We start from the raw sequence: 18,560 nt of genomic DNA on the forward strand, positions 1-18,560 counted from the left end.
ATCAACAGTTTAAATTCAAAGTTGTTGTTTTTTTCCAGCAGTTATGAGGAACAGTGGTTAGACTGCTGCTGTACCAGTTACTCAGCAGGTTGTTGCTAGGTAACCAAAGAATGAGTTGCTAGGTAACCAAAGAGTGAGTGAGTGAGTGAGTGAGTGAGTTGAAGCCACCAATCTTACTTTTAACTAACCTTGAAAAGCTAAAGCCTTTCCTCTGCCTACATCTCCCAGAATGCTGTGCGGTTCTGGATTGCAGTTCAGTATATGTTCTATATATTGAATATTAAGTATTCTATCAGATATCTATTGATATTGATCATTTGTTTATCGGAATATATACTGTTGTGTGGAAGTCAGTAGAAAAAGACACGGTTGATTTATTGTCTCATTGTGAAATAACTTTAAAGTTTAAAAAGCCATGACATCTTTCTAGACTTTCCTGAATTGGGCATAAATATTGGGTTTTCAATGTAAATGACCAAAACTAGTGGAAGTTTGTTCCTCATGCTAAACATAATCTTTACAAAATAAAGTGAAAGTATAAGTCTGATAAATGTGGCATCTACCTTCAGGTTTGTTAGAACAACGATGAATTCACCCATTTTTCAAACTTTGCTTCGTGTTGCTGCTGATGTGACGATGAAACATTTTAAAAACTGAAGTTTTTCTGATAACTTGAGTAACTTTCAGTGTGTTGGGTTGTTTGTTCCCCCCGCTGTTTGCGTCACTTAGTGTGGATCATGGCTTTTTCTGGAGAGTCAGTGGAGAGTCTGGAGGAAATTCCTGCTCATGTGTGGAGCGGCTTGCCAGAGTATCTGAATCTCGGACCGTCTGCCGTCAATCCGAGCCGCATCGGTGAGTTTTCCTGCTCTTCCACGTTTTTTTTAAAACTAGGATCAGCAATTCTATAGTTGCTATTTCATGGCTGCACTACAGTAAAAAATTGTTATTGTAAATGTTGAATACGTCAAAAATAATCAAATGAGAAACAAATTTTGTCAAAATTTACCAGAATTATTCATACCCACGGCAACTTTGTATTATAAATTCGAATAAGAAGTTTGTGTCTGGAATTTAATTACATTTATTTAAATCCATCATAATAATAAATAAATAAATAAACATCTGTATTGGCATTACAGCAGTAAAATCCTTCTCATCCTAATGTTTTGTGCCTCCACAGATTCTGTCGGGTTCAGGTCTGGTCACTCCAAACGGTTAATATTACTGCCAGCCAGAATAAACACGGTGGTTAAATTAAATGATCATGGTAATCCAGTAAAAGTTTTGAGCTTAACGTTTATGTCTAGTAAATAGTTAGTGCAGGGATCTGCATGCTTTTATTACCCCAGAACCCATTTTCACTCCGTCACCTACCAAATAAAAGTGGCCAGAGTTGAAACACCAAAACACCTATTTAGAAGTTTTATTTTAGAAATAAAATGCCAATAAAAAGAACTGAATTGTAATATGTTGCGTTCCTCTCTTATTTCCATTTTAGACTGAAGTCGGTAGAAGTGCAGCAAAAGAGCAAAAGTAGTAGCTACCGAGTTATGGAGAATATAAAATTTGCAGGTTTTAGGAGTTTTTATGTTTTTCTCTCTTGAAAAGGGTAGAAAGTAAATGTAATTCTTTGAGCAAAGATTAAATTGTTTAATTTAGTTTATACATCTATAAACTGCAATGTAGCAAAAAAAAAACCCAAAACATTAATTTGTCCTAAATTGATAAATAAACATGGAGTCATGCATTAACTCCTAGGTCATCTTTCACGATAAGTCAGTAAAACTATGTGGCACTTTTCAATATAAAAATTACAACAAATACATTTAAGCAAAAGCAGATTTAAAAAGATTAGTCTAGTTTGGTGTAACTAAACTGTGTTTACTCAGTTAAAAATAAGAACAGAAATGAGATAACAGAATAGAAGATAAATCAAAATTAATTACTGCTGTAAAGATATTATTATTATTATTATTATTATTATTATTATTAATAATAATGTATTTTTGTATTTTTAGGTGTTTGGGCCACCACAGTGATCCCAAAGGGGAAACGGTTTGGTCCATTTATTGGAGAGAAGAAGAAGAGGTCACAGGTCCCCAGTAATGTTTACATGTGGGAGGTGTGTAGCACAATAATTCATTTTCACGTGGAAAACAAAACAGTCTGAAAACCTTCACAGAGCCACAGTGTGGGAAACAATAAATTAATGTTTGATGAATTACTGTAATTGTTATTTTTAACTATCTCTGCCAAGATTTCTGCCGTCCTGGTGCCAAAAATCTGAGCCTGGAAATCTAAAACAAGCCGAGTGTCTGGATTTAACAAGACTTTACAAATGATTTAGTCAAGTGCAGGAGTTTTAATAAAGTTAAAATAAAAACTTCTTGACACCCCCACTGCTACCGCACTGCAAAAACACAAAATCTTACCAAGTTTTTGGTCCAGTTTCTAGTGCAAATATCTGAAAACACTTGAAATAAGAAAAATAAACTTACAAGCAACTTTTCAGAAAGATACATTTCAAATCACTAATAACTTAATATTGATGAAAAAATGACTGTTCAATTGCAAGATTATTCCACAGTTAAAAGTGAAATAATCTGGCAGATTATTTCATCATACTAATATGATGTTATGAAATAATCTGCTGGATTATCACTAGATTATTTAACTAGCAGTGATAACATGATGCTATCATGAAATAATCTGTTGGATTATTTAACTAGCAGTGTTGACATGATGTTATCAGCTAAATAATCTACCAATAGAAGCGACGCTTTTTCATAGATATTAAGGAATTATTTACTTATAACATTCTCATGTATCTTTCTGAAAGGTTATCTGTCAGTTAGTTTTATTTTATTTCAACTCTTCTAAGATATTTGCCCTAAAAACTAGACCAAACACTTTGTGTTTTTGCAGTGTACTTGTGGTAAATGTCATAAATAATATTTCAGCTTCCAGTTTTCAAGCGTGACCCGAGTTTTTCCCTAAAAGTCGTGTCACGCGGCCCGGCGGCTCATGTTTTGACCCGGTTGTCTCGATGGTGCGCTGCAGGTTTATTTCCCGGCTCGGGGATGGATGTGCATCGACGCCACAGACCCGCTGAAGGGGAACTGGCTCCGGTATGTGAACTGGGCTCGTTCCAGTGAGGAGCAGAATCTGTTTCCACTGGAGATCAACAGAGCCATTTACTACAAAGTTTTGAGGGTAAGTTAAAGACTCGCGTCTGGACATGCGACCCGCTACGCTGTAGATTCATGAACTGGTTGATCTGGATTGGTTTTTGGAAAGCAGACATCTTGTTACATGAAGTCATAGTTTAGTTTGTACTGAATTAACACACTAAAATACAACTTAAACCACATATTTACATAGATACAGTCTAAAACTTCCCTTTGCTTTTTAGGATTACCAAAACAATTTCTATTTAATAAATACAAGCATAATGAGATGGATATTTTTCCTTTTTTCAATCCCACAGGTTTACATACACTAAGATTTAAATACAGGTGACCCATAATGTTTCCTTGAAGAGGTTAGGATAGGTTCTATGGGCTGTATAAACCATGTTTATTACGTTTTATGCTCAAAATAATTCTTAGATAATGAGATAAATGCTCAGTTCTGCCTGCTTGGAGCTCATTTCAAAATAAGCTGTCACTTTAAAACCAAATAAGTTGTTGCTGACCACAACCCCCAACTCAATGCGCAATCACACACTTTGAAAAGCAGAAGTGGAGCCTCCTGCATAACCATCAAGAATGGGCAAGGATTCATCTTTACTGAATGCTGTTATTCAGCAGCAACAAAGCCAGTGTGCTGTAAAACAGAATAATCCTGGCCACATTTGATCTGGAGAACAAAAATCATAAGCAAAAATTGGATTGTTTAGTTTAGCATTTTTGATACCCTGAAGATAAAACTAATTTTCTGGTCTCAGCTGGTTGAAAAATGTTTCCCGCTCCTGTAACTTCCTATGGCTCAATTTTAGATGCCACCACTGATATCCTCTGATGCCTGTTCTTCTACCATTTCCTCTTTTTTCTGTTGGTGATTGTAAATCCTCAGTCACTGCTAGCTTTAGGTAAAAACTTTCATGTTACACATGTGAAGCAGGTGGAGTCGGTACCACATGTGATGGGTTCACATGTCAAAAGCTTTCCCTAGTTTAGTTGGTAAAGCTGCTGATTTTGTTTCAATCGAAGTTGTGAAATAAAAATTACCTCCACATTTTGTTCCCATTTTCTTTCACAGCTACACGTTTATCTTGTCAGCTGCTAACGACACAGTAAAGCTTTATCACCCTGATGGATCCTCCCAGATTTTAGAGGCCATCATTCACACTTTGGCTTTAGAAAATGGATCAGACATTGATGATGCAACAGAGACCAGAAATAAATTGACTCTAAACAATAAATTCAAACCCTTGTTAGAAATATGCTAAACTAATCTGAATATGTTTTTATTTCATTTTGGTGAAATTTATATTTTTAGAATTTTACGTACAGACAAGTTTAAAGATATTATTTTCCTTCCCATGTTAGGGTTAAGAAAAAAAGTGATTCACATTAAAGTTGTCAAATTAATTATCATAAAATTAAACCTTGTTGTTCTGCTGCAGTTCCAAGCAGCTTTAATGTTAATTAGGTTGTAAAGTAGTTTGGATTTTTACAAGATGCATGAGGCTGATTGTTTGTTTTTTAACTCATAAAAGTAAAAAATATCTTACCAAGAAATTACTCAAGAGTAAAATAGTATTTGGTTAATAGGGAAAGACTAAGTAACTGATCAAAACGTAATTTAATATTTAAAAATCAAACAGATCAAAACATAAAGTTATGTGGATATTGTGGGATTTTCAAGGACCAAAATGAAAACATGACATAATTATAAAATAACAAAATCAGACAAAGGTTTTTATTTTCCTAATCAATTTCTTTTAATATGAAACTGATGAAATTCCAACTACCAGAGTTGGGTTGTAACTAGTTACATTTACTTAATTACATTTTCTTGAATAACTTTTTTTTTATTTTTTTTTATTACTTATAGGAGTATTTTTACTACACTGTACTTTTTACTTTTACTTGAGTAATTATATTATGAAGTATCACTACTCTTACTTGAGTAAAATGTATGGACTCTCGACCCACTGAATAAAAAACAAACATGTTTTAACCAAAAATCCACCAGACACAGACATATACCTGCAGTTTTTTTTATTAAAGTTTCATAAATTTTATAATCAAAGAAACTGATTTGGAGAAACACCATTTTTGCCTGAGTTTATTTATTATTATTATTATTATTATTTATTTTTTTACTTGTATGAATTGCTGTCATTTTTGTCCTTAGAATACCAAAATTTCCACTTAATTTTATATTTTAGTCCACCTGATAATGTAATTGTTAAATATGGAATGATTGATAATTTGATCAGTCAGTCAGTACTTAAGTAGACCTTTTACCAAATACATTTTACTCTTACTTGAGTAATTTCTTGGATGGCTACTTTTTACTTTTGCTTTAATAAAAACATATTTAAGTAGTGCTACTGTATAGTACAACTTTCGGGTACTCTGCCCTCCAACTCTGGTACATAAGTAGTGTTTTTAACAAATATGTTTTACTTTTGAGTAAAAACTATGCGGAAGCACTGCTACTCCTGCTGGAGTGTATAATTTGTGGGTGCTGTACCCAGCTCTGTTAATAACCCTGCTCCATAAGCGTTATAAGACAGATTAGATGCACAGTAGTCCAAATACCCGAGCGCTGCCTCCCAGCAAGCCGCGCTCTGATTGGCTGCCGGGCTCATCTCACATCGTTGCAGCCTATCGGGCCAGGAGAGGAGCTGCTGGTGTGGTACACAGTGGAAGACAACCCCGAGATAACAGCTGCGCTGGAAGAAGAAAGAGCCAGCAGAAGGAGCTCACCCAGGTCGAAACGAGGTGAGGCCTTAATACCGACCCACGCTGAAAGCTTGAGTTCACTCTGCGTGTTGTTTCCTCCGCGACTCGGTCCAAAGTTATAACTGACGAGCTAGCTGGCTATTACTAAAAGGGAGCTAACGTGCGATGTATGGGGCTTTTCTCCACTTTCACACCTCACCCAAAACTCGTTAATACTGCTTAATTTGGCTGTATTAGCCCAGCAGAGTGGGTTGGATTGTCGTATCTAGGTGTTTAAAGAGTTTCCGAGCTGGTTTTTCTTTCCCTGGACCCAACGTTGTTGAGGATGTGACCTTCCTTGGGTTCATCCATCGCCCGAGCCTCTCTACTTGATGATGGCCTAGCAAGTTAGCTAACGAGCCAGCTTCCTTATCCCGACGGTAGTCTCGTTTGGGCTCAAGTATTTAGTTGCAGCCTTAAAATACAGAGGCTGTGTAGCGTGTTCGGGTTGGCTCTGACTGTGGTTGTGGTAGATAATCACAAATTCATCGAGTTATTACAGTTTAATGCGTTGAAAGCTAGCATGAGGCTAAAAACGGCTAGTCTGGACGCACGGACATCTCGGTGTGGAGGAGCAGATTGTTTACAGGGTGGATGAAACCACTTCTAATTTAGTGAAAATCAACGAAATTAATCTCTAATGTTTTCATTTAGTTTCTGTTAAAGCAATGGATTCAAACTGGCCAACTCAAACAAAGCGCCACAAATGTACGTTTCTTTTTACATCTGTTTCACAAGAGTTTTAAATGATTTATTTCAGAAACTCAATCATGGCTAATGAAAACACACGGGTTATGTTGTTAACTCTTCTCCCAAATTAGTGTCAACACAACCAACATGGCTGTCATGTGCTCCTACATTCACAAGTATGAACTTTGAACATGTATTTCCATAAAGGAAAGCAGCAAGTTAACTCAGAGAAGAAAGCTAGAGCTGTCAAGCTTTACTTATAAACATGTCCTATATCATTAGATTATTCCAGTCACATTAGCCCTGTGTAGGTCATCATTTGCCCTACAGCTAACAGGAACCTTGACTCTGTTGTAATGAGATATATGGCGAGACAAATCCTGCTTTATCCCCCATGAAAAGGAAACATTGAGACTGAAAGTTAAGTGAGTTAATCTTTTTTTTCCAGACTCCTTTATTTTGTTATCATTTTATTCCTGACTCATTCAAGGCCATGCTTATCAAAGAAGCGTTAAGATGATAGTTTGTAAAAGTGAGTGTTAGTTTTGTCTGTGATAATGCTAACTTTTACATTGTGATTTTTTTCCCCCTCCCACTTGTGTTCAGTTCTTTGAATTTTATTGACTGAAATTGAGAAGTATGCAATCAGGGGAAAATAAATCTAGAATGCAGCCAAAAATTGCTTAAGGATGACGGCCGTGCACTTGGAACGCAGAGTTTAATAAATGTAGCAATGTTAAAAGTCTCCAGCCTGAATTTGGCTTCAAAATGGGAGGATTTCAATGACAAAGTAAAGGGGAGGAAATCTGGAGAAATGTCTGGTAGCGGCAGCTTGGAGAACAAACAAACCGGCACTCTTATGTAGATTTTTAAAAGCTCTCTGTGGTGCGCTCAGTTGTATGAGCACTTTCAAAAAATATGAAAATTCTGGAAGGATTTGGATGTAATTTATACACCAGGTTTTCACCAGTATTGTTAACTTTATCTGCACCAGAATGTTTAAACTTTGCCACCAAAATGGCTTACACTGATCATACAGTCTTTCTTTTTTCTGCACAAGTCCATAATTTATTGATGTGTTTAAGTACTCTGCAGCGATGTAGCTAAACATTACTTCTAGGAAACCATCGTTCATGCCATTCAAGCTCAAGTCCATCTGCTGCCCTCATCATGTTGTGTGACCATGGGAAGTCACCTCTAGCTAATGCTTCACATAAACGATGAAAGGAACGCTAAAATATTCACAGATAATCAGACACCAGCTGCATTTGGCTCACACACAGATAAAAACAATGTATCACAGCTGAAGCTAAGAGGTTTTGCTAAGTAAGCTTGACATATTGTGGTCCACAGACATTGGCAGGTTTTGTTTTATTTTCTTTTTTTTGCCAGAAGAGGACATTTTCTTTTAGGCTTTACCTTAGTGAAAAATTATTTACCTAATCTCTGTTGCAAAAGTTTGCACTCCATCTTTGTTCCGCCTTACTATTATATTAAGCAGCCAAACACCAGTTTGGCATAAATTCACTAAAAAAAGCTTAACCAAAACAGAACATCATCCTATAAATAATGATTTTTCGGACAGTGCAGTTCAAGATGGCTGGTAATCACTTCCTGTTTGTGTGTTAGATGTGACTACAAGGCTTTTTAAAAGGGTTTATCTAGTTGAAAAAGACAGACTATGATTGTTTCACATGTTTGCTTCTGATATTCCTACGTTTCATAACTCTAAACTAGAATGATTATCCTTTGAGTTTACGGACCAGGACTTGTTTTTGATGCTTCTGTCTTGCAGGGCTGCGTTTCTGTGAAGCCCTGCAGGCAAAACACCTTTCAACTACTTCAACTACTGTGATGTCATACATTTTTCCACCAATATACTGCTTTGCATATTTAAACAGAAAGGAAAATTTATTTTTGATTATTATCAGTAATTCTTGTTTATACTTTTATAGAAATGTTTTTTTTAAGTTGACATTCATGACTCTATATAGTACAGATCTAATGCAAGTCTAATGATACACACAAGGAAGTAAAGAACGTAATTATATGAATTTAGGCCTCAGACCACAACCCGTCTAGCTGCAAGTTCAACAAAACAACTATTAAATAATTACATTATACTTACTCTTTTTAAAAATTGGTTTAAGATCAAAACTAAACTAAATGCCAGGAGACTTTCGTCTTAATGTTGGTTTAAGGTTGTAGAAAAGTGTTTTCTCTCGACATATGCTGTCATCACACAATCTTTTGGTAAATAGCTGCTGTTGCTCACTCTGTTCTTAAGTGTGATTAAACAATTGCAGAAGAAGGAGATGATGAAAGGAGCCTTCATTAAAGGAGCCCAAATTAAACCTCAAACTGAGAAACAGGATGTTGGGAGTGGGTGCAGACAGTTTGCTCTGGGATCGGCTTGTTTCTGGAAAAACAACTTTTTTTCAGCGTGAGCTCAAATTAAAGATGCACTCGCTTTAATTGAGGCTTAATATCGCACCATTTAAGATGAGACATCTGGTTTCCTTTAGCATTTTATGACAAATCACAAATTTAAGCCGGAGTTTAGCTGCGTAATTTAAAAATGTGTGGAGTAGCACTCTGAAAAAACGTCTACACAGAATAATCTCCAGTGTCTCCAGTACGTTGAATTCAGATTGTTTGTTTAAAACGGAGCTCATCTTCAGTTGTAGCACCACTGCATTGCATGAGCATCTTAAACACTGCATAGCCGCAGGCCGTGTTTGGACCGGTACTCGCAGGGACCGCCATGGTGCGCTGCGTCATTTCTCACCATTAACACACACTGAACTTTTACTGAAATGTCAGAGACTCAACAGATAACAAACTCCAGTCATGGTTGTATCATAAGTGTAAAAACATCTGGTGGAGATGAGAAGGATAAAATGTTGTGGAGTAGTGTTGAAATGAAAAAACAACCAGTAGTAGTTATGTAAATACCAATACAGTCGACAAGTGGACAGCTCTGAAGTTTTAATTCAACTTGGCATTTTATTAAAAGGATGTTTGACAACCTTTAAGGAATCTGGACTATCTTTGTTCAGCTGTAGTTTAAAATCTTAACGAATAGAAAGTCTTCAAACTAAACACATGTTCTTAAAAAACACAGTTTTGATTTAAAATGTTTGCTGGTTCTAAAAACAGAGAGTTCATGCACAGAAAGCATAGAGGGAATAAAGTAATCACTGACTCGTTGATTTTAATCAGGACAAATATAGACATTACAATCTATCATCAAAATAATCACAAGACTGTAAACCCGATGTGGTCAGTTTCTGATATTGTTGACGTGGTGAAGTGAGGAAAAGGTGGAGACAATGTATCTCCGATGCTGTCATCTTAAAATGATTCTCAGACCAAGGTTCCTCCTAATGCATTCAGTGATTTAATCATTAATAAAGTGAAGAGCTGATCTGGTCGAACACTAACTTCTGGTGTCATTCTGAAGTAGACTGCAGCTTAGAAATGGGGACGTACTCGCATCGTTATAATAAAAATTATCCAACCTGTGATAATACTGAGAAATGGCAGTGTGATTGGGTGCGTTACTTTTGCTATCCGAGCTATGGTTCCCTTGGTTTCCATGACAACGTCAGTAAATGATGCAATTTACATGTCAAAATATGATAAAATGCAGTGAATGTTCTGCTAAGCAGCATAGTTACATGTTTGTAAAGTTTTATTTTTGGGTATGCATTTTGTTTTTTCTGAAGTTCTGACTGTGCAGTGGTAAAGTTAAATAAATATACTATCTACCAAAATGACTTTAAAGTCTATATCACACATCCATAGTTGCAGATTTAAATGTGTTCATAGAGTTTCATTGACATTTCATGCTATTATTGTGCTTGCAGTGAAACTTGAGCTTTTTGCTTATTATAATTTATTGATAAATAACAAAATTTCCAGTAAAATTTGGTGATTAACTATTTTGTCTAGTAGCTCTATCAACATAATTGAAGCCTTTGCCTTGTAAACCTTTGTTGTGACCATGACTAATACGGAGTGGCCTGTGTGTGTGTGTGTGTGTTTCAGCTAGAAGAAAGTTGGTGGAGAAAGCCAGACAGGCTGGTTTGGGTGGATTCAAGAAAACAAGTGGAACCAAAACTACTGCCAGGGAAATGTGGGAGGGGGGAGAAGGTGAGTATTTATTCATTAGTTAAACAAATGTTTGGTAATTAAAGCTCTACTTTGACCCATTAATTCAAAATATGTTTACTAAGGGAGCACAATTTTCATTTATTTTACTCAGGTGATAAGGAGGAGGGTGAGAGACTGTCAGGGACCTCTCAGGAGCTCCATGAAGCCCATCCTTTAGGAAGCACCAACCACAAACATTTGCAGGACACGTCCGCATCAGGGGTGGACAAGGGAAACTATGAGGAAGATGAAGAAGAAGAGGACGAAGAAGAAGAGAATGGCGATGACAGTTGTGAAATGCAGCACCAAACCTCAAAGCAATTATCCGAGCAGTCGAGCTCGTTGCTATCTGGCAGTGGAGAAAGCCATAAGGATCCACAGGAGAGCCCCCCGCTACCCCAACGGGGTGGAGACCCTGAGCAGGACCCTGACGGGGAGCTGGAGGAAGACCTCCAAGGAGAATCCTATCCCTGCGACCACTGTGAGCGCCACTTCTCCTCCAGACAGGGTCTGGAGCGCCATATACATGTTCATGGCATCAGCAACCAACAAGCACAAGTCTTTAAGTGCCGATACTGCAATAAGCCTTTCAGCTCACAAGTCGGGCGCCGGCGGCATGAAAGACGGCACGAAAACGGATCCAAGAAGATGCCCGGCTCCCAGGCTGGAGTTGGTGGCCTCCTCAGTCCTGCAGGGCAGACTGATTCAAGTCCTGACTGCACCAGTCCAACCAGTCAGCTCATAGCCATAGGGTCCCAGTTTGACATGCAGAGGAAAGAGTTGGGACTCCACACCAATCGTCCGTCGATGTTTGATGAGAACGGGGAGTCAAAGGAGCTTCATCCTTGCAAGTACTGCAACAAAGCGTTCGGCACACACACTAACATGCGCAGGCACCAACGCAGAATACATGAGCGCCACCTGTTGCCGAAGGGAGTTCGCAGGAAAGGCATGCTGCTGCAGGAGGCGTCGGCACAGCAGCCGGGCGCGTCCCCAAGCGCCAGCCCTCCTCTGGTCTACATGCCCAGTGCCGACACGGAGGACGAGGCAGACAGAGACGATTACGCCATCGACATATCCAAAAACATCTCGGAGAACCTCAGCTTCTACATTGATGGCAAGATTGTGTCAACGAGCACGGCAAGCAGCTGTGAGGTCATAGAAGTGGACACGAGGTCGGCGGCTTTGTTTGGCCTGGACACGGTCATCATCAGCCCAAATCAGATTAGTCAAGCACTGAAGGTGGAGGCGAGAACGAACGCCACAAAGCCAATCACTAGCAATGAGCAGCCTGCAGCAAAAAGAAGAACATCAACTCCCCCCCTCGTCACCAGCCTGAAAGTGGAGACGGAAACGGCTCCTTCGCCTTCATCCTCCTCGTCGTCCTCATCCAACCTGTTGGTAGGAGGACTTTTCCAGCAGGATTCATCAACACTTCAGAGGGAGAAAACCATTTATCTCTCTCCTAAACTCAAACAGCTCCTTCAGACGCAAGACTTCCAAAAATCAACAATAGCCCTTATTACCGAGAGCCACAGACTGGCCGCACTTCCAGGCGCTTCTGGAAAGTTCAAAAGGAGGACCGGTTCTCCACCTTCATCCCCACAGCTCAGTCCGACTGTCAAAACTGAAAGCTGTAAAGCTGAAGCAGCGAGCGGAAACGCCCTCAAGGTGCCAAAGCTGGAAAGCCATAGTGTGCCGCCTCCTGAAAGCCTCCTAGATGAGGAAGATGAAGATTCTCCAAGCTCCTCCGGAAGCCACGCCTCCTCCAGCGGCGGGGGGAGTTCCTGCAACCAGCAGCCCTTGGATCTGTCCAGCTCTGTCTGCAAGCGAAGCGACGGCCCAAACCAGGCGACTGGAGACTCGGCTCTGGATTTAAGTGTAAACCGGAAAGCCACCCCAGAACCCGATTTAAAGGGCGGGCTAGCGCCACAACCCCCGGTAAAGAAGAAGAAGCCAAACACGAGCATGTTGGAAAAGGTGCTAATGAACGAGTACGTTGGTCTAACGTTGCCAGGAGAGGAGGGGCCTTCAACCCTGACAACCCTAAGCTGTTTTCGTACTCAGTCCCCAAATGTTGCATCGGATTCTGCTCACCCGTCTCCGCCCTCCCTGACTCCGGTCACAATAAACCCCTCCTCGCCCAGCTCTTCTAGTGTAACGTCTCCGACGCCGCCTCCTCCCATTCTGCCCACTATACCGTCTCCTCCAACGCTCCCCAGCTCGCCGCAGCCTTCGGATTCACCCCTCCCGGTCCTCTCGCCAAAAATGTCTCCGAAAGCTGATGAACCCAAGCATCTGTCGGATTCTATCGAAAATTTCTCATCGGAGGAGAACAAGGATGAAGAGGAGAGTAACATTTCTGAGCCACAAGATTATCCAAGCACTCCACTCCAAAGTCCCCCCAATCAGTCGGTAGCATCAAGTCCACTTGGACCTAAAACAGAAGACCTGGCTAAAAATGTTGATGTTTCTCTTTCTGCAGTATGTAACAGTCTAACAAACGGCAGCTTAACCCAGGTTGAAGAAACGGAAATATCTTTGAAAACCGATTTTGCTGCTCTTTCCCCTCAACCAGAATTGCCGTCATCTTCCAAATCTCCTCCTGTTGCATCACACAGGTCCTCCCCATCAGCCGCTTTGCAATCCCCCCCCCAGATTAAAGTGAAAGAAGAGCCTCTTCACTGTGAAGACGACTTGTCTGCTGTAAACCACTCACCTCACGACTCCTCGCTTCCGCCTGCTGCTCTCGATAAACTGTCCACTGAAACCCGGGAGGCGGAGGAAGTGGACTCCACGTACTGCAAGACCTTCGTGTGCAATGTGTGCGAGGAGCCGTTCGACTCCATCAAAGAGCTCAGCGGCCACATCACAGATCACGCTGCTGACTGGCCCTTCAAATGCGAATTTTGCGTCCAGCTGTTTGGCGACGAGGCAGCCGTTCTGGCCCACCGCACGGCGCTGCATGGGGTGGGTCGCATCTTCCTGTGCTCCGTCTGTTCCAAAGAGTTTGCCTTCCTCTGTAACCTCCAGCAGCACCAAAAGGACCTTCACCCCAACGAGTCATGCACTCATACTACTGTGGAGAGCGGCAAGCTGAGGCCGCAGAATTACACTGATCCGTCCAGAGCCAAAGAGGAGAGCGCTCCCTCGACACCGGTGCTAGGAACGCCCAATAAAAATGACGTGTCGGCGAAAGAGGAGGCCGATGTGAACGGGAATAACACGGAGGACCCCAACGAGGAGCTGTACACTACAATAAAGATCATGGCTTCAGAGGGAGGGAAGCCTAAAGGTCCCGACGTCCGACTTGGCATCAATCAACACTATCCCAGTTTCAAACCACCACCTTTCCCCTACCACAGCCGCTCTCACTCTGGTTCGGTGGCCTCTGCTACAAACTTCACCACCCACAACATACCGCAAACCTTCAGCACTGCCATCCGCTGCACCAAATGTGGCAACAGCTTCGACAACATGCCCGAGCTGCACAAGCACATACTGGTGTGTGCCAACGCCAGCGACAAGAAGCGTTACACTCCCAAGAAAAACCCGATTCCCCTAAAGCAAATTGTGAAGAGCCCCAATGGAATGGTGTCGCCCACCACAACAGCTGAGACTGCACCGGAGGCCGCCGCCGTTGCAGGTCAGAGCGCGTTCCGTCGGATGGGGCAACCAAAGAAACTCAACTTCAATCAGGAAACGGGGAAAATGAAAATGAGCGCCCTGAGTAAGAAGAAAAACCAGCTGGTCCAGAAGGCGATCTCGCAGAAACATAGAACCGTCAGTACTGCAAAGAAGGTGGTGGTCAAATCTGAAGACGTGCCGCTGTCCAACGTCTGCCCCCACTGCAGCCGGGAGTTCACCTACACGGCTAGTCTGCATAAACACATGGTCATCAGCTGCCCCATGAAACCTGCCGTCACTAAAAAGGGCAAGAAAGGGTTGGCAGAGGTGAAAAAAGAGGCCGTTTCTTTAGTGGATAAGAACACAAATAGGAAGAGACTTCCAGAAGACGATGTGCAGACAGAGCCACGGGCTAAACCTCCGGGAAAGAGAAGAGCCCGAAGTTTAACTGCAGCAGAGCCTGAATCCACTGAGGTGAGCAAAGGAAAGCCTCCTTCTGCAGTGGGTCGATTAAAAAGGCCTGCCGTGCTCTCTGCACCTATTCCCGCCCGCAAAAAAACCAAAAAGGGCCAAGCTGCGGCTCTACGTCCCCCTTCGCCTCCTCCTGACACTCCCAGTGACACAGCACAACGGCCAACCATGAGAATGAAGCGTACGGGCAAAAAGCCAGCGACTAAGAGATCAGCAGTGGTCAAACCACCTCCAGCAGCACTGCCAGCACAGCTGAAGAAAGAGGAGCGCGTCTCGCTCAGAAAGAGGGACCGAGCCGGGGGTCCGGTCACCAGGAGCTCACAGATGGCCAACTCTGCTCCTCCTGCTGAGGTGAAGACTGAGGAGCAACCGCTGCATGAGACGAAAGACCCCCAGGTAAACCATGTCACTTTGGTATGTTTATGTAGGGCAGCAGAAGTCACCAAGATGTTATATTTGATCTCTGGGTTCTGGCTATTGGTGTAGGGTGTCCTTTAATGAACACCGTACTTTGGCTTCTGTTACTGTGAGCCGCCTGCTGACATATTTAAGCCACTGCCCTATATTTGTATTGAAATATTAACTTTTTTTTCCACATAAAGCATTTACGTAAGCAACCCTTCCTTGTTCGTCTCAGGTTTAGTAGGTTGACTTCACAACAGACACACTCAGGTTCACTGTTTTTATTATAACGAGAGAAAATCAAGTTTGTGTTTAAAATCAATCCAGCATCTTCTGCCCCACAGTTGCAGACGGCACCAGAAAAAAATGGGTTGACTGTGGTCATGTAGTGGTATTTAGCTAAATTTACATAATTAATCCACATAACCAATCTCATCTTTAACATAAATTACAATAAATATACATTTTTAGTACAGGAAATAAAATCACACATGGACCATTGAAAAACTAACACACAATTGATAATTAAAACTTTATATAAAAAATTTAAACATGCATAACAACAGAACAAGAAAGTTTCTTCCCTTATGCATTAAATAAAATACAATAAATGACCCTAAACAAACTACAGAGCAATAGCTCCCAGTGAGCAGTTGACAGCAGTTCAATGGTAAAATGAAACCCTGTTAAAACACACACCATTAATTAAAACAGATAAAAACAAAACATGGCCAAAGTGTGTATAAAGCCCTGCATATAATTAAACTTGTCTAAAATATGTTAGAATGTAATACTTGTAAAGAAAACGAGGAGCTGATCGTAATAAATACCACAGTTACTGAAGGCGACAGAAAAAGGGGGAGGAGCTGTCAGTTACCGGTTGCTATGGTAACCGCCAACTGCCAGGAGCAAATGTCAGGAGAAGATGACTTTTTGATTAAACAAAATGAATTTGAAGAAAACATTTTAACACACTTCACATCTATAATATTGCTAAAATAAAACCCTGTTCCACATACAGCTCTGGATATAATTTTCTCTTATAGTTCCTTTAATAGTAACCGAATGTTAAAGGATTTTTTTTATTTAATTTTTTTAAGCAAGCAGGTTCAAATAAACCATCAACAATAAGCAATAAATCAATTACTGTTATTATTATTATTATTAGCCTTGATTTCACCAGGAAAATGCCATTGAGATTAAAAATCTCTTTTGCAAGAAAATCCTGGCTAAGACTGGCAGCCATGATAAATTAAAACTGACTCAGTATTTTTTATTCTGATGATTAATATTTTTTTTGAAAGGCTGTTTAGTTTCATGTTCCATTTTGGTTGAGTTGTTTTTTTTTTCTAAAAACTGAAATATCTTCCAGTTCTAGATTGAATTGTTCTTTACAAAATTAAATTATTGATATTTGAGAGAACAAACTGGTATTATTATGCCATTATCGTTGTATTATTTGAAAATGGTATGTCAAATTACATATTGAAACATTAGAAAACACTGATTGAAAGTTTGGTCATGCAGCTCTGAGGCGTCATTGCTGTGTTTTTTTTGGGTTTTTTTTGTTGCAGCAGTTGCCGATGAAATAAGCCATGGCGACCGCATCGGGTTTCTCTAAGGACTCCAGACTCCACCTATCAGGCAAACCCTCCGGACTCACCAAGGCACTGAGGACCGTGATGGTTTTGATCCATCTTATCCAGCTCTGCCTGTCTCAGCTGCCTTTGCTGGACTAAAGGAGGGAACTCTTTGTATCTTCCACTTATCTTATGGACTAAACTGAGCCTTGAATTCTGCCAGCCTTGCAAAAAAAAAACCCAAAAAAGGAAACTGTAGATTATGGTGACATTCTATGAACAATTTGTGTCATACTTGACCCAAAACAGTAAGATTAGGGCTTTGTTTTTTGTAAGCTGATCTATTGCAAATGGCAATCATGTGTCAGATAGGGTGAATTCTCTATTTCGATTATTTTTTCCCCTTCTTTGAATTGTTTAGGTTTTTGATTCTCCTAATGCATGAGCTGAGTAGAGGAAAAACTAGGATGAACCAGTCCTAACGCGTCTCCCTGTGGGCAGTACTTAAGTTTAAACATGATTTGCAAAGTACGTATGTTTTTGTAGCCGCTATATTGTAGAATATATCTCATTGGCTATTTTTTGTTGTGGGGAAATGGCAGCAAACGATGTTGTTCTGCATCTAATGGTCCTCAGGAACACTGTGTAAGCGTGTGGTAGGTATTGTGGTTGTATGTGCAGCCAGACCGCTCTTCCTTCATGTCTGCATCTCAAATGTGTCATGTTTTCCACTTCATCTGGCGTTGGCAGGTGATTCCCGACGGGAGAGATGTTGTGATCTCCTTTAAAGTATCTGTCATTCAAGCAGCCCAATGTTCCTACAGCACTTTAAAACAAACTGCCAAAACTTTAAGCCGGGTCAGCAGGATGTGTGTGTGACGGAGTGTGTTCTGGTTTGCCCAAACCATCATGCAAAACTAATCTTGAGTGCAAACTCTGCAGCCGAATTTCTGAACTGGTGTCTGAGTTGAGGTATTTAAATGCATGGAAAATGCAGATTTTTATACTTCATAGCATAAAAAATGTGTTCAATAAGATGTCTGTAGACATTACGTTGATTGAAGAGCCACACTAACAGCTGTGAGGACAGATTTTTTTTATATTTTCCTGGAGTATGTTTGCGTTTGTCTTGTGAATGGAAACATTTGTAATTTTTGGGTTTTTGGTGCTCAGCCCCTTTTAGATTATAATCATGTCTACATGTACCACAGATAAAGCAAAAAAAAAAACAAAAAAACACAAGTAACCCCAAGAAGTGCTTAAAAACTTGTAGAATGTTATTGGAAATTATTTGGACATTTAATTAGGAATTAAAGTTAATTTATATTTTCATGACAATTATGTTTTTCCTCTCAGCATTAAAATTATGTATTTAAGGATGAACAAAAATCCCAAATGACCTCAAGTAAGACATTGCTGTAATTGAAATTATAAATAAAAAATGTTTTTCAGTTTGTGTGCAGCTTTTGGTTTCAGTTTGACTGGGATGGATGTTTCTGTCTCCACATTGATTTTACTAGAAATACTGCATTAATTCTCAACATTTTTGGACTAATTTTTTGTGGTCATACGTTTTGGTTTCTGTTTATGGCTGATTCTTAATCTTCTTTATAATTATAAAACACTTTTCCTGCCACTAAGGCTGTAATTAAGTTGTTTACTCCCCATGGCTTTTTTTTTT

The 18,560-nt window shown here is 40.1% G+C and overlaps 1 protein-coding gene across 1 annotated transcript; it reads left to right on the plus strand.

The window, feature by feature from the left end:
- The first annotated feature begins 701 nt into the window (after positions 1 to 701).
- On the plus strand, positions 702 to 18,330 carry prdm2b (PR domain containing 2, with ZNF domain b). Its single transcript, XM_007550083.2, has 7 exons — positions 702 to 852; positions 2,019 to 2,122; positions 3,061 to 3,213; positions 5,837 to 5,954; positions 10,695 to 10,799; positions 10,912 to 15,293; positions 16,874 to 18,330. Exons 1-7 carry the CDS (start codon positions 738 to 740, stop codon positions 16,889 to 16,891), a joined length of 4,995 nt encoding a protein of 1,664 aa, XP_007550145.1. The 5' UTR covers positions 702 to 737; the 3' UTR covers positions 16,892 to 18,330.
- Positions 18,331 to 18,560: the final 230 nt, after the last annotated feature.

Source organism: Poecilia formosa, unplaced genomic scaffold, assembly GCF_000485575.1.
Source record: "Poecilia formosa unplaced genomic scaffold, Poecilia_formosa-5.1.2 Scaffold2, whole genome shotgun sequence".
In the NCBI taxonomy this organism is placed as follows: Eukaryota; Metazoa; Chordata; class Actinopteri; order Cyprinodontiformes; family Poeciliidae; genus Poecilia; species Poecilia formosa.

What these genes read in the sequence shown, in the direction of transcription:
- prdm2b (XM_007550083.2), top strand. Translation starts at nt 738, where the DNA reads ATGGCTTTTTCTGGAGAGTCAGTGGAGAGTCTGGAGGAAATTCCTGCT. An exon ending in CGTCAATCCGAGCCGCATCG is followed by an intron (nt 853 to 2,018) that starts GTGAGTTTTCCT and finishes TTGTATTTTTAG; the next exon opens with GTGTTTGGGCCACCACAGTG. An exon ending in CTCACCCAGGTCGAAACGAG is followed by an intron (nt 5,955 to 10,694) that starts GTGAGGCCTTAA and finishes TGTGTGTTTCAG; the next exon opens with CTAGAAGAAAGTTGGTGGAG.